Source organism: Erigeron canadensis, chromosome 8, assembly GCF_010389155.1.
Source record: "Erigeron canadensis isolate Cc75 chromosome 8, C_canadensis_v1, whole genome shotgun sequence".
Classification (NCBI taxonomy): domain Eukaryota; kingdom Viridiplantae; phylum Streptophyta; class Magnoliopsida; order Asterales; family Asteraceae; genus Erigeron; species Erigeron canadensis.
Window position 1 is genome coordinate 30,218,417 of NC_057768.1, and position 16,408 is coordinate 30,234,824.

A 16,408-nucleotide genomic window follows, 5' to 3' on the forward strand; every position below is an offset into this window, starting at 1 on the left:
TTATTTATCGATGTATGTGTTACAAACCTGAAAAGCCATCATACAAAACTTGTCAATTGACATGGGCCTTAATGTTTTTCTGGCATGCGCTACATATAAATGAAACTGCTGGTAAAATGATCAAACAATCTGCTTTTTATTGAGCAGAATAACCACAAATCCACAAGGGATCAAAGCACAATGTTAACCAAATGTTCATTATCTTAGATATAAAATGGTCTGAATAGTCTAGATTCTAGAATCAGACACCAAGTTAGAATGTTGGACTATTATATTGTCAAATGGACAAATAAGAACTACTATCGGGCCACTGCTGTTGAGTGTTGAGTTGTAGCTTGTGGTAAAAGATTCATATGGTCATATGGGATTATGGATTATTAGTTTTTCTTTTAAAATTGTAAGGTTTAACGCATGTCTTTTCACATGCTTAATTTCGAGGAAATTTTTTTTGGAAAACCATTATCTTCATTTTTTTTTTGAAGCATTTTTCAAATTTGAACTTAAGATCTCAAGCTCTCAAGTCCCCCAAATATCAATCTATCTATCTATCGGTGGTTGGTGTATATGGACTTTTAGTTGAGTCAATCTTAATTTTGTATGTTTAAGTCATATCAAGTAAATAACTTTTAGTGTATACCTTTTTCACTTACATTTTTTCTGCCACATTAATATAATCTTTTATTTTCCATTTAATCATTCACTTTCTAAAATTAATAATTCATTATATTTCACAATATCTCACAATATACTCAATGAAAATACCACAAATAATACAAACAAAACAAATGACCGTTCCTATCACCCACCTTACAATATACTCAATGAAAATACCACAAATAATACAAACAAAACAAATGACCGCTCCTATCACCCACCTTAAGTGAACTAAATCACTTACCTCATTTTCACCTCTCTACTTCACCTATTGTTTCATTTATACCCCTTAACAATTTATCTTTTCATCATCGTTTTTCATCTATACTTTCTCCTTGAAAAGGCTCTTAAAGTCGTTTTGAAATTTGTGTTGTATGTAAATTTTGAAATTTGGAAAATGATATGTTTACAAAATTGGTCATCTTGAAATTAATTAATTTTCTTTTTGAATGGCGATGATGTATGCGTTCACGTAAATTATCGTTTTGTGATACTTTGCATTTTCAACTTTGTATATTGGTAACAAAACATTTTTGCAAATGAAGTAAAGCAAAGGTTTTACACGTATGGATTAATGTATCAACTATTTGAGTTAACATACGTAAATAATGCAAATGGCCTTGCATCCGAGCAGGGGCGGTATCAGTCTAAAATCTTGGAGGGGGCAAAAATTTAAAATTCATGAAAAGCAAATTCAAAAGGGGGCAAAATATTAATTAGTACCGCCCCTTCATCCGAGAGTGGGGTGTTTAAGGTCGCATACTCGCGTGGGTCATTTGCAAGAAAGATGACGATGTTAATTTTATTGTAAATTATCGTTTTATGATACTTCGCATTTTCAACTTTGTATATTGGTAACAAAACATTTTTGCAAATGAAGTAAAGCAAAGGTTTTACACGTATGGATTAATGTATCAACTATTTGAGTTAACATACGTAAATAATGCAAATGGCTTTGCATCCGAGCAGGGGCGGTACCAGAAAAAAATATCGGAGGGGGCAAAATTTAAAAATTCATGAAAAGCAAATTCAAAAGGGGGCAAAATATTAAAAACCTATACAAAAATTTTAAAAATCCATGAAAAATCTAAAAATACTTGACAAAATTTAAATTTCGAGGGGGGCATTGGCCCCCTCCCCCTTTTAGTACCGCCCCTGCATACGAGAGTGGAGTGTTTAAGGTTGAATACTCGCGTGGGTCATTTGCAAGAAAGATGACGATGTTAATCTTATTGTAAATCTTTCAACCTGTTTTGGTTTTCAACCGGTTTATTTCATGACAGCAAAAATATATTTTGGAAAAATTTACATATATATCCTACTTAAGAGACATGATTACATATTTATCCAAAGTGTAAGTTTTTAATGCATAAATACAATGTTTTTAAAGTATGCTTTTGATAAATATGTAATTATATTTTAAAGGTGGGATATATATGTATTTTGAGCCGGTCTATTTATTCATCTCATCATTGTCAGCATTTTACCCTTAGTCATCATTATTACTCTAAGAATAAGTTAATGTGATTAAAAAAAAAAGTAAGTAACTGCTCAGTGTCGCTTTCTACGGGTTTTGAGCCCCAATACCTCGATGGTATAAGGGGAGGTTAAGATGTAGGCAAATCTTACCTCTACCTAAGTAGAGAGGCTGCTTCTAGTTTCTACCTAAATGGTAGAAAAGGTCCTCCAACCTTTGCATTGGATGAGGATCGAACCCATGACCTTTGTCTCCAGAGGCAAGGGTGTTTACCACTAATCCAACCATGTTGCTTGTTAATGTGATTAAAAGTTATAGGTTATTTTGAAAAATAATTAAGTGATTGTGACGCATTAATGAATAAATTTAACGTCGTTTATTAATGAGCACTTACCTGACAAAGAATTTAAAAAAGACGTCTGTTATCCCGACCATATTTTTGGTAACCCGACCAGACTATTAATGACAGGGGGTCCGCTTTTACTCTATCAGATTTGCCATTATAGACAGGGGGCCCACACTATTTTGGAACGATATGGTCGAGATACCAAAAATTTGGGTAAGGATACACCAGGCGTTTAAAAAATTAGGCCATTAATTACAGAAATAAATGCAAAGACCAACTCAACTTCATCTTATTATGTTATTGTTATATTATTATACGAGATGGGTACCCGTGCAATGCTGTGATGGTGGCGGCAACAAGTAGTGGTGGTGGTGGTGGCGGTGGTAGTAACGATGTGGTTATTAATCAAAAAGTAATTGATGTGAATGGTAGTGTAGTTAGTTTATGGTTAATGAATGTATCTTTTGTAAATAATTTTATTAAAAGTATTATAGGGATTTTAGATGAAAACTTTTTAAATTAACGAATAAAAAAAAGAGATAATTTAGATAAATATGGTTGGAAAATATTTTCGGGATATTTTGAGTAGATTTAGTGTGTGAGTTGAGAATGTGTTAAAATTTAAGAGTATTTTAGGTATTTTAAAGGTAAAAAGTTAAGAAAAGAGAATGGGTAGTTTGTTTTATAATGGAGTATAGATTAGCTAATAATATAGCCTAATAGGCTAATAGTCAGAGACATTTCCGGTTTTACCTATGGTTTTCATTTCGATCCTCAATGATGGCAACCTAGCTTGCGGTTTTTCCCTCTGAATAATTGTAACATCCTATAGTTAACATTTTGTTATATAGGGCACGTGCAAAGACTTCACCATTATACTGTGAGATTTTCCTGATCTCGTATATGAATGTTCGAAAAAATTATATTATTATATTATATTATATTATTACACTTAATTCATACATGTATAATATTAGAGTAAAACAAATAAGACAAGATTTTGACCCTTAGATCATGATAAAATCAATGTATGAAGATTCACGAAACACAAGTATATAATTGATGCACCATGATTTTTATGATTCACGGTGATTTTCAATTGAGAGAAATTAATTATTTTATTTGTTTTAATTTCATACTTGTTTTACTTTACCTAGAATCTATATTATATGTACACATAGTGTGTAAGAAAAGATTCATGTGAGAAACATTTGAATTGGAATAACCATGAGAACCTCCAAATTATAACTTGATGTTCATATGTAAATGTATAGCTCAGTGGTCGAGCACCAGTTTTACATGTTAGAGGTCTCGAGTTCGAGACCTGGAAGGACATTTGAAGGAACTTCACAACAAAGTCCTCTAGTGAAGCAGGTTTGAGTCATGTAAAGGGTGCAAGGTTTTATCCCAATTAAATGTCGTGTCTTCAGGCGGTTTAGTTGGGTGTTTCTCCTCCCACTAGGTATTGAGGGTGAGGGGCTCTCTAGCACGGACCCGATTAAGACAACGTAAGCTAGATCCTCTATTGCGAGCAAATGATCCATACCTTTTTAAAAAAATGAGAACCTCCAAATTATAAATTGAAATGTATATGTGAACAAGTTGATTTACATATAAACAAATCATGTTATACTTAATATCATCTATGTTTATACGTGAACAGTTGTCACGTAAACCTTGACTTATATATTTATATTCCAAATGACAATGTACCAATCACCAAACTTTTTCGTATCCTCTGAATCTATGCTTTTAGGGTGGATGGTATGCCTGTCTAGTTCTCCCCAGTCATCAATCAGGTGCCTATTTTTCCCCACTTACAGGGAATGTCTGCCCTGTTCCTCCTCTCTTTTATTTTTTCTTTTCTATCTACTTTAATTTATAAAATAATATTTAAACTAATACAAGATACTAAATTAAACAATAGTTTTCATTAAACTTAAAAGCTAACAATATTTTTCATATAAACGAGATATGTCACCCGGGCGTTGCCCCGGGATACATTATATTTGTTAACGATTTAATAAAAAAATATTATTCAAGAGATAATGTGTTATAAACTTATTGAAGAAAACATGTATTATTCAAATTATTAAAAACTGACATTTGTCAGTTAAAAAATGAACTGTAAAAGTTTTGTGTGAAAGTGAAAGTCGTTTGCATAAAAGTTTAGTGCTAAAAGGGTAAGAGACTTAAATGTTGTGGTGAAAATAAAAAGAAATCAAAAGGTATAAAAATTTAGTGCTAAAAGTATAAAGGGTTAAAATGTTGTGGTGAAAATAAAATGCATAGAAAGTTTATTATACTTTACAAGTTTTCCCGTACATTTCTTTTTAATATATGTGTTAAAAAGTTTGCTGCTAAAGTGTAAGAGGTTAAAATGTTGTAGTTAAAATAAAAGATTATCAAAAAGTAGAAAAATTTAGTGTTAAAAATTAAGATATTGTGGTGAAAATAAAAAGATTAGAAAGTTTACTAAGAATTATAAAAGTTTTGTTCTAAAAGTGTAAAGAGTGAAACTATTGTGGTGAAAATAAAAAATAAAATAAAAAGTATACTATTTTATACACGTTTTCCCGTACCTTAAATATAAGAAAATTAAAAACTATGAAAGTTTAGTGCTAAAATTGTAAAGAGTTAAAATATTGTGGTGAAAATAAAAAGAATACAAAGTTTACTAAAAAATAGTATAGTTTAGTGCTAAAAGTGTAAATATTGAAAGTTTTGTGTTGAAAATAAAAAGAATAAAAAGTTTACTAAAAAAGTATTATAGTTTAGTGCTAAAAGTGTAATAATTGAAACTTCTGTGATGAAAGTAAAAAGAATAAAAAGTTTACCATTACTAAAAAATATTATAGTTTAGTGTTAAAAGTGTAAAGATTGAAATTTTTGTGGTGAAAATAAATAGAACAAAAAGTTTACTAAAAAGTATTATAGTTTAGTGTTAAAAATGTAAAAATTGAAACTTATGTGGTGAAAATAAAAAAAATAAAAAAGTTACTATTCTTTACACGGATAAAGTTTGTTTTTAATATATATTATAATATAATATAATATAATAGGGTTAAAAACAAAAACAATACTGATGTAAATAGAAGAGGTCACACTGATCCTAAATAAATAATACTTTAAAACCTAGTTTATAAAAGGATAAAACTTTAGGGGCTCAAAGCAAAAATTGATTTATATATATTAATTACACTTTGACTTTGTTCTTCGTCTTCCACCGGCAACACTAGCACATATATATATATACACACATAATATACATATATATATATATATAACTAAAATTTAAAAAAGAAAAAAAAAGTTGTAGTACTTTTAACAGTAAAAAAACGGTAATAAAGGTGGGCACAAGAATAAGCAGCGTGGTCTCTATTTCACTCCCCACCTCACCGGTGCCGGATAGGCGGGACGGTGTGTGCTCCGGTGCCTATTCCATGCCCGATACATATGGTCCAGCCTGATACATAGAGAGTTGTACCATATCACATAACTAGAAAATATTTTCATTTGTACAATCCTCAAGACCCCACAGATGTAAATGCCACAACCCGCATTTAACATTTTAACGGTAACGGGAAGTCTCTATTTTTAACTCACCCATTCATCATCCTTCCTCCTTCCGCACTAATTTATATTTACTATTTTTGCATGTATATTACATCCTCCTCCTCCTCACGCTCTCCATATACTTCTTGCTTACTAATTAATTAACTCTACATACAACATATACATATTATCTCTACATATAACATATACATACATACATAAGCTATATTGATAACATACATACATACAAAATCCCCACCCCTTATTTCTCTCTCTTTAAATATTATAAATTCATAATCACAATAAAAAAATAGCCTCAAAAACACAATAACAAGAAAGCTAATACGTTATCAAAGTATAGATACATTTATTTGTATCTATCTATATACTCGTATTTTTTGAAAAAAAAAAAGTGTGTGTTTGATTTATTTGTAAAAAAAAAGTCCATTATCAATTAATACACACACAGTGATGGAGCAAAAGCGAAGCATACCATCGCATTACGCAATTGAACCGCCGTGCGCTGTCAACGGAGACGACGGCGATACGCCGACGAATGATCGCCATCCGGCGACGTATAGTTACCCTCTTTCAACCGATGCTGTATGTGATGTGTTTTCTTCACTGAATATCGCTCCGGGTAACCGGATGTACTTTTTGGAGAGTTATTCCGGTGAATATGGCGGTGCCGGAGCTTCGATAGACGGCGGTTTTGGTGGAAATAGGATTTATTCCAGTGTGGGCCAGTCTACACATCTTATGGTGGACCCTCATCATCAGTATAATAAAGAAGTAGGTTCTTCTAAGTTTGACCCAAGGTCTGACTTTGTTGACCAAAGGTTTGACTTGCTTAATAAAGAGCAACAAAAGCTTAATAGTCATTATCATTATTCACATTCTGGAACTCTTAATGGTACTATGAACAACTCTTTGCGTTTTTCGAGATTCGTTATCGATGATAATAATGATAATGTTGCAAGTAGTAAGTTAACGAATTATCAACTTTTAAGTAGAATGTGTTTGAAAGAATTGAGGGGTAAGATTGTTTGTCTAGCTAAGGATCTAAATGGTTGTAGATTGTTACAAGCAAAGTTTGAGAATCCAACCAAGGAAGAGATTGAGATTGTTCTGTATGAGGTTTTGGATTCGATAACCGATTTGATGAAGGATCAGTTTGCTAGCTATTTGATTCAAAAGCTTATTGTCGTGTGTAATGATGATCATAAACTAAGGATACTTCATTCCTTGACTAAAGTACCTGTCGAAATGGTTCTCGTTTGTATGAACCCACACGGGTATTTTTCAAGATTTTTTTTTAAATTTTTTTTTGTTGAATGTTATGTTAAGGATTTTATAAATTTATGTATGATTGTGCAGGACTAGAGCAATGCAAAAGTTGTTGGAGAACTTGACAGTGCCGTGTCACATAGATTTAGCGACTCAGGCTTTACGTCCTAGTGCAGCTAGATTGGCTAATGATGCACATGGTCATCATGCTATCCAGTATTGCTTAATTCATTTCTCTAGTAACTTTAGTGAGGTATATGTCATGCTTTCTTATACCAATTGTTGTTGCAAAATACATCTGATTTCACAGTGCACCGAACGTGTTTTGTGTTTGTTGTAAGTAAAGTATCCTTTGAACAAAGAGCAATCAACTAACATTGTACGTTGTTTTCTTTGGCAGCCTATTCTGAATGAAATAGCGCACAAATGTTACGAAGTTGCGACAAATAGAAGTGGATGTTGTGTGCTGCAAGCATGTATGGAGCACTCGCACGGTGAAGTGAGAAACCATCTGGTTGCAGAGATTTTAGCCAATGCAATACATCTAGCAAAAGATCCTTACGGGTTTGTGCCTCCAATCCTTACTTTATAATCTCTTTCAATTCTTCCTTCATCTAATACTAAACGTAATGTTTAGAAACTATGTACTACAACACATGGTGGGGTTGAATGTACCAGAGTTCACTTCACGGCTTGTGAGGCAACTTCAGGGGAACTTTGCAGCACTTGCTTGCAACAAGTATGCCAGTAATGTCATTGAAAAGTGTTTGAATGAATCAGGAGAAACTATCTCCATAATAATCGTTATGGAGCTAATCAGAAGCCCAAATCCCTCACAACTTCTAATAGATCCCTATGCAAACTTTGTGATTCAGTCTGCATTGACAGTTTCCAAGGTTAGTTCTTTCCATATTTCTTAATCTCAACAGGTTTATGAATCAAAAGTTATTATATATGACTGACTAGGTGTATTGATTATGGTGATCGCAGGGGTGCGCATACAATTGTCTTGTGGAGCTTATCTCGGACAACATATATTCTATGAGAAGCAACCTTTATGGTAAAAAGATACTGGCATGGTTTGAGAAAAGGAAGATCTTGGGCATATAGAAGTGTTGTGAATATATGAATGAATGTAGTTTATCAATATGTGTTTCATATCCATATATGTATATGTTGTGTTTGTCACAAAAATTGTTTTCATTATGTGTTAAAGTTGTATACACACAATCCCTTAGATTCAAAGTTGAAGTTAAAGATAGTGTTGTTATTACATTTTACTAATGGCCAGGCATGTTTCGCTTTATATTTTGTGGTGGAAATGTGTTACGGAGTATTTCCCTTTCAAAGTAACTTGATAATAATGTTGTTTTAATTGAACTTTGTAGGCTTTGGATTAATTCTGCACGATCATATATTGTGTATGGTCAAGGAAGATGGCCATATATTGTTTGATATAGCATCATTATTGATGATATCATAAAATGCTAGTAGAATCAATCATACCTCAAACTTTCAAGGGGCCAATAACTCACTGTAATACTCAAAACTACTTTTTATATGTGAAATACTGAAATTCGTTGTTTTTCCAAAAGGATGGAAGGTGGTTGGCCGGTTGGGTGATTCATACAAAAAAATTAAAACATAGCCCACTATATCTGGTGACTTGTAAAAACTCAAGCATTTTCACGGTAAATAACTAATTAATGTATTTGATCATTTAGTTGTACTGCTGTTTCATTAAGAACAAATATGAGAGATTGAGTCATTGAGCGTCTTCAATTTAACAATTTTCGTTAAAACTTATTCATTTGACTTGATCCAATTTTTCCTTAAAATTATTTATTGAGCAAAATAAGAAATGGGGCACATAGATTAAGTTGGTCATTCGTAATTACTATAAAAAGTAGCTTTTCATGCAATAATTAGTTTCAATTGTCCCCGCAAAGGTTGAAGGACTTTTTTTACTATTTAGGTAGAGAATGGAAACAGTCTCTCTACTTTCGAAGATGTAAGGTATGCCTATATCTTAACCTCCCCATACTCCGTTGAGGTATTGGGGCTCAAAACCCACGAAAGGCAGCAATGAACGATTTTTTTCTTTCTTTTTGGTCGGGTGACAGGTATATACTTAATGTTTTTAAGAGGCGTAAGTTTAAATTATTTTATAGAGCCCTCAAAATCTATGGGATGTATCAGTGCTAGTTACAAACCAAAACGGCAAATAGGACATCCAATCACTCCGAATTTTACACATATGTAAAACTGGTGAACTTGGGGGTACTAAACTCATAAAGTGGAGACGGAGATTCTATGTTGGATTGTATTTTTGGATTTGACAGAAAATCACTCCAAATATTGTTAAATAAAAATGTAACAAAATCAAAAGTAAACATGAAAATAAAAGGTTGTACTAATTAATAAAATTGAAGGGCTCCAGTTCGACACATGGGAAAGATATTTTAAGGAATCTCAGAAATAAGTCAACCAGGGAGCAGATTTGAGTCCTGCTGAGAGGGTATATTTCTATTTTAATTAAATGTCGTGCATTCGGGTAGTTTAGTAGGTGGGTTTCTCTTCCTACTAGATATCAAGGGTGATGAAACTCTCTAGCGCGAACCCGATTAAAACAACGTAAGCTAGATTCTTTGTCGTGTGCAACACACTTTTTAAAAAAAAAATGTTTATGTCTATGTGAGGTCTTTTTGGAATTGATGTTATTGAGCTTTGTAATTTGTATGGTTGGGTTAAGCCTGATAAAATGGTCCTTCGTTATTGGGCCATCTCAAAAGATATTCTGGGCTTCGCATATGAGAACGGATAAAATAAAAAAAACAATAATGCCCATAAACTTTTAACTAAAGCCATTTACAGTCCTTCTACCTTCTAAAAGTCTTGCAAGGGGTTTAATCTGCAACATTCAGAAATGGCGGAAGACGAACAACGGCAGCAGCTACTGTGCGAGGCGGCTACAAATGGTGACAGTAAAAAACTTCAAACCCTAATCGCATCAGGAGCTGACGTCACTTACTTCAACAAAGATGGCTTCACTCCTCTTATGCTCGCCGCCAAAAACGGCCACGCCGACATTGTCAAAACCCTCATCGACGCCGGTGCACCGTGGAATGCCTTATCTCCTTCCAATCTTTCTGCCGGTGACTTCGCCATGGATTTGGGTCACCAAGATGCCTTTGATATACTTCTTAATACTGGTAAATTTTATTAATATGTTTCTTTATATATATATATATATAGGGTAACCCTCTGGTGAGAACACTTATCTAAGAACGGTGAGAACACTTAAAAACATCATTTTGATGCATTAAAAGTCCATAAAACTAACATAGTGCTTAACTAATTATCATTATTTTAAGTGTTTAACAACACATTTATCCATCAAAATCGAAAAAATCACGTTTTTTTTTGTGCATCCATCTTGGATGCATATTCATCAATATGATGCATCCAACAAAAAACGAGATTTTTTCGATTTTGACAGATCAATGTGTTGTTAAACACTTAAATAATGATAATTAGTTAAGCACTATGTTAGTTTTATGGACTTTTAATGCATCAAAATGATGTTTTAAGTGTTCTCATTTGTTCTCATTTTAATTTCATTCTCATTTGATTGTCACCCTATATATATATATTATATAAGTATATTTTTGTAATTTTTTTTAGTGTTAATTTTATTAAAGTTTACATTTTTAGAAGTGGGTTTTATTTGTAAAACACAAAACCATCTCTAAAACTTAATAATTGGGTTGTTAATTATTTTGCGTTTTTTTGTGTTATGAATACGAGCTATGAGACAAGTTCAGTGAGCTTGTTAACAAGAAACTTTTAGCTTTAAAATTACTTAGTTAAACTGATTCCAAATAACTAAATGGGCGTCAAGCTCGAATAGTTACTAAATGTTCCATTTCGACTTTGGACATTATCGATAAAAGTTATTCGTGTTCTAGGTGTATAATTGCAAAACAAGCAAAGCCTGAATTACATGTTACTTGTATCGGGTCGGGTTGTTAACACTTAACACCTTTAGTCATATGTACAAAAAGGACGATTACTAAAATGGGGCATTAGGTATGCAAAAAATGAGAAAACCAAGAACTCGTTAAATAATATGTTGATTAGGCTGTATAACTGAATGAAGTTAGAATTTGGAAAATTGACATGTTGTTTGTATGTATAGGGATACAAGCTGAATTGATACTTGGTACAATTGCACGAAAAGAGAATAAAGTTGGTGACTTGGATAAAGACTACTTAGAAGATAGAGTAAGTTTTAGTGAGGATAAGATAATGGATGCTAATAGTAAGGCTGTCATGATGGCTTGGGAAAAACCATTAATGGAGGCTCATGCAAAGGCGGTTTGTTCGGGAGGTGGTCATGTTCTGAATGTTGGGTTTGGAATGGGTCTTGTGGATACTGCTATTCAGCAGTATGGGCCGGTGACACATACCATTGTTGAGGCTCATCCTGAGGTTTATAAACGGATGTGTGCTTCGGGTTGGGCTGACAAGGAAAATGTGAAGATCGTGTTTGGTCGATGGCAGGATGTTCTTCCTCAACTTGGAACTTATGATGGTATCTGATATCTTTGTTCCTTCTTTTATATATATATATATATATATATATATAGGGTAGAGATCCTGGAAGAAGGTGCCTTAAGGAGAGAAGGGAGAGTAGGTCTTATAGGCCAATCAGAACGCAACATGTTTCAAAATGGAAAAAAATGCACGGTGGCATTTTGGTAAATAAATCAAACTTTTCTGAAGCTTGGTCAGCCTGGGTCTGATCAGCTTGGGTCTGGGTCAGCTTGGGTTTTGATCAGCTTGGTAGGTCAACTTGGTCAGCTTGGGTTCTGGGTTAGCTTGGTTGGTCAGCCTGGGTTCTGGGTCAGCTTGGGTTTTGATCAGCTTGGTTGATCAGTTTGGTCAGCTTGGGGTCTGGGTCAGATTGGGGTTAGCTTGGGGTCAGGTTGGGGCCAGGTAAGGTCAGGTTGGGGTCTGGGTCAGGTTGGGTCTACTTGGTTAGCTTGGGTTGGGTCAGCTTGGCACAATCTACACAAATGTAGATTATGGGTTTTGGGTCAGCTTGGGGTTGGGTTAGGTCAGCTTGGTTAGCTTGGGTTGGGTCAGCTTGACCCAATCGACACATAATCTACACAAATGTAGATTATGGGTTTTGGGTCAGCTTGGGGTCAGGTTGAGGTTGTGGTTGGGTCAGGTTGGGTCATCTTGACACAATCTGTTGCACAAATGTAGATTAATCTACACAAATGTAGATTATGGGTTTTGGGTCAGATTGGGGTTGCGTTGGGTCAGCTTGGGTTGGATCAGGTTGACACAATCTACACATAATCTACACAAATATAGATCCCAAGCTGATCCGGAACCCAGGCTGACCAATCAAGCTGACCCAGAACTTAGGTTGACCAACCCAACCAAGCTGACGAACCAAGCGGATCAGAACCCAAGCTGACCCAGAACCCAGGCTCACCAAGCTGACTCAACCAAGCTGATCAGAACTGACAAAAGTTTGATTTATTTACAAAAATGTCATCGCGTTTTTTTTTTAAAAGCCACATGTCATGTTCTGATTGGTTCATAGGACCTTCTCTCCTTAAGACACCTTCTCATTTGATCTCTCTCATATATATATATATAGGGGAAAGATAAAATGAGTCCAAAAAAAGTCCATTGATTTTCTTCCATCTCTTCCAATTCCAACCACCTCCTACCACCACCACCATCATCTTCGACCACCACTATGATCATCCGGCAACGGCGACCATCTCCGGAGAGACTTACACATGTGTAAGTACAACTTATGTACACAACAATGAAGGTTAAAGGCGGAGTCCGTCAATCCATGGCACTATGGCAGTGGCCAAGGGCGGAGTCCGTTAGGTCGATCACCCATCACCGGTCACCCCCTATGACCTATCACCCTCTATGACCTATCACACTATGACCTATCACCCCCACCAGCTTTGGTTTATGAATATCCTTAAGGGCGAAGCCCGCTCCGAATCATAATTTTTGACAACCACCACCAGCCACTATCATCGCCGGAAAGTTAACTTACACATGTGCAAGTCTCGCCGGAGATGGTCGCCGTCACCGGAGGATCATGGTGGTGGCCGGAGATGATGGTGGTGGTCGGAGTTAACTTACACATTTGTAAGTTACGTGGACTTTTTTTGGACTCAAATTAGCTAGACTCAATTTATCCATATATATATATATATATACTTCACTATATAATTAAGCTTGTAGGGAGCAGAGTTGCATGTTCTGCTTTACATGTAATCTTAAAAATTGTTTATGAAAAACAATACATTGTGCTATTTGCTATACTTCATAAAATAGATAACCTACAAAACTAATATAGAAACTAAGGAACCGATGATTCAGTTGTAACACATAGTTCCGGGGTGTTTGGATGTACGTTTTGAAAGTGATTATGATATTTCCTAATTCATCATCATCTCCATTCACTAGAACATGTGTCTTCTTGTCCTTGTTATGGACATCTTTGGACACATATTCTATATCCTTTTTTTTTTTTTGTGAATTTGATAGTTAAACTCCCAAAGAGGATATTATGTGAAAAGGAACGAGAGAATGAGAGATTTTGTTTAATAGGAGTAGAATTAGAAAGAGCTCAATATAAAACTGTTTTACCAAAACCAATTATTTGACTCTTATGTGTTAGGTAATAAAAAATGTAATTAGTAATTGAAAACACTAAAAACTGTAATCAGATGTTCATTGAAAAGGCAAATCCAAATGCCCCCTGAATATTCGTTTTTTATTTTTACATTCTGCTGATATACAACTGACACTGAGAAGAGTATTGAAGCAGTTACCACTGCCACTCTAATTTTATGGATTCAAATGGACAGGTATCTTCTTTGATACTTACGGGGAATACTACGAGGATCTAAGAGAATTTCATCAGCATCTTCCGACTCTATTGAAGCCTGGAGGAATTTACTCGTTTTTCAATGGGCTTTGTGGAGGTAATGCTTTCTTTCATGTTGTTTATTGTCAGTTAGTATCCCTAGAACTTGAAAGTTTGGGTTATTCAACACAACTTATACCATTACCCGTTAAGGATTGTTTGGGAGAAGAGGTATGGGAGGGTGTCAAACACAAATATTGGCAGTTAGATACATATTATCTTCCTGTTTGCCAGTCTTTGGAAGAATCTGAATGATATAGCTTGTTTTTTTGTAGAATTATTGTACTTTTCATGTTCTCCTATAGATCTTTTTTTTTTTTGAACGGTGCTATGTAGCTTTTACTAGAGATATATAGTATTTATTCTTAGTGGAAAGAGAAATCATTTGTTTTACTTTCAATGTTATGTTGTCTCTTCTGTCTACACTCTACAGGGTATGTACTTCATATCTGTTTATGTTTTTGGATTGCTTACTTTAATTAGTTAAAGGGTCAAGTGTTTAAATATGCTTCTAACTATAGTCTGAACTCTGAAATCTCTGTTATGTATCATACTTTAAGTATTGTTATTGTGTGTATCCGGCCATTTGTTTACTGAGGTAACAACTTATATGGATGACACGTAGCGTCTTATATTATGACACTTTAACAAACGCAACATTGCAATACCCCTCTTTTACATCATCGCCTTTTTCTTCGTAATATCTAAGACAGCCAATCAAAAAAACACTACAAACATACCCAAAATTAAAAATGACTACTTTTGTCAACTGGGGCCTGCTACCTCCCATCTCTCTTCTTTTGGTTGTGGGTATACAGATACTCAAAATCTTAGGGTGGTGCCGTGGTGGTATACTATAAGAATGCTATCACAATAATCTCCACAATCTTTTCCACAACGGACCATTCCCGACCTCCTTAAAATAGATAACATGTTGAATTTCTAGAAACTGTGCCGATGAGATTGTGGTGGTTATAACCCGGTTAAACTTGAATGCATTTGGGTTTGTTGTCTTTGCCTAATTTGAGCTCCTACTTGGCTTTGAAATCCTCTTCCAATTTGTTTTTAGTTGAAGTGAAAGTCTTGTTTTTCTTGTTCCATTTTTCTTTGATCTTTTGTTTTCACTGTAAAAAACGTTAAGTTTTACATTTCTTGTTTTTTGTTTTGCATCAGACTGAAGATATGATCTTTCAAACTATACTTTCTTCTTCTTCTTCCTTTTTTTTATAAAAAAAATACGAGTATAATTTTTACGTTGTAAATAAAACCTACCAAAATGCAACTTAACTTTTGCAAGTAAGTTATTTTTAATCTTTGGGTAGTATACTTGTAATTTCTTTTAAATACCTTTTCCCAACAGTATGCAAACTTGTGGATTATTTTGAACCCTTAAGAGATGCCACACGCAAATAACCTTAGTCAACTTCATGTTATTTGTTTCCACTTTCCAGTATCATTTCCATACTAGTAAAGTAGTATTATGGAGTTTTATATTATGAATGAATGGGGGCTATATCTCCTTTTGACTCCATACGACTCCGTCACTGTTGTAAATTGAAGATTGTGTTATCTAAAAACAAGGTGATGGTATTATGAATCACATGTGAATATGTAATCTTATATTGTTATCTTTCAAAACGCATAATGTTTTATGTTGTATACTTGTATATATTATTCACAACCATAGAAGGAACCAAATTTGCATTTGCTTGAAATGTAAATCACATATGATGTTATAGTGTAAATTCTTTTATGATCTGAATAGCAAAATTCAACCAAAAGATCCTTTAGATTGTGATATACTTAATCTGTTTATTGTGTTTTTTCCCTTAAAGAGATGTTTAAATTATAAACCATTTGTGTTTTGCTTAAATTTTAGCATCTTTTTAAAGTAATAAAACAAAATTAGATACAACTACAAAAAACAAATGAAAATGTAAACCTATTGCTTCCAATTCTAGTGACATTCGGCATGTTCCAATATGCGCATAATAATAACATTAAGTAGAATATCCAAACTCGATAAAACACACACATGAAACAAGAGGCAACATAGTAAACTCCATACAAACAAACAAACAAACAAACATCATATCTAAAGGACAAGAGAGAG

At 33.9% G+C, this 16,408-nt stretch overlaps 2 protein-coding genes across 2 annotated transcripts; both read left to right on the forward strand.

Moving 5' to 3' along the window:
* The first annotated feature begins 6,503 nt into the window (after positions 1-6,503).
* On the forward strand, positions 6,504-7,659 carry LOC122610596 (putative pumilio homolog 8, chloroplastic). The gene is made up of 3 exons (XM_043783572.1): positions 6,504-7,327; positions 7,410-7,572; positions 7,630-7,659. The coding sequence occupies exons 1-3, from the start codon at positions 6,504-6,506 to the stop codon at positions 7,657-7,659; spliced, it is 1,017 nt and encodes a 338-aa protein (XP_043639507.1).
* Positions 7,660-10,198: 2,539 nt separating this feature from the next.
* LOC122579428 (protein arginine N-methyltransferase 2) lies at positions 10,199-14,688 on the forward strand. Its single transcript, XM_043751601.1, has 3 exons — positions 10,199-10,531; positions 11,518-11,913; positions 14,237-14,688. The coding sequence occupies exons 1-3, from the start codon at positions 10,246-10,248 to the stop codon at positions 14,548-14,550; spliced, it is 996 nt and encodes a 331-aa protein (XP_043607536.1). The 5' UTR covers positions 10,199-10,245; the 3' UTR covers positions 14,551-14,688.
* The last annotated feature ends 1,720 nt before the right edge of the window (positions 14,689-16,408 follow it).

Excerpts from the sequence above, each read along its gene's own strand:
- LOC122610596 (XM_043783572.1), top strand. The coding sequence starts at position 6,504 with ATGGAGCAAAAGCGAAGCATACCATCGCATTACGCAATTGAACCGCCG. Across the intron at positions 7,328-7,409 it reads GTTTGTATGAACCCACACGG|GACTAGAGCAATGCAAAAGT; the intron begins GTATTTTTCAAG and ends ATGATTGTGCAG. Across the intron at positions 7,573-7,629 it reads TCTCTAGTAACTTTAGTGAG|TGCACCGAACGTGTTTTGTG; the intron begins GTATATGTCATG and ends CTGATTTCACAG.
- LOC122579428 (XM_043751601.1), top strand. The coding sequence starts at position 10,246 with ATGGCGGAAGACGAACAACGGCAGCAGCTACTGTGCGAGGCGGCTACA. Across the intron at positions 10,532-11,517 it reads TGATATACTTCTTAATACTG|GGATACAAGCTGAATTGATA; the intron begins GTAAATTTTATT and ends TTGTATGTATAG. Across the intron at positions 11,914-14,236 it reads TCAACTTGGAACTTATGATG|GTATCTTCTTTGATACTTAC; the intron begins GTATCTGATATC and ends TCAAATGGACAG.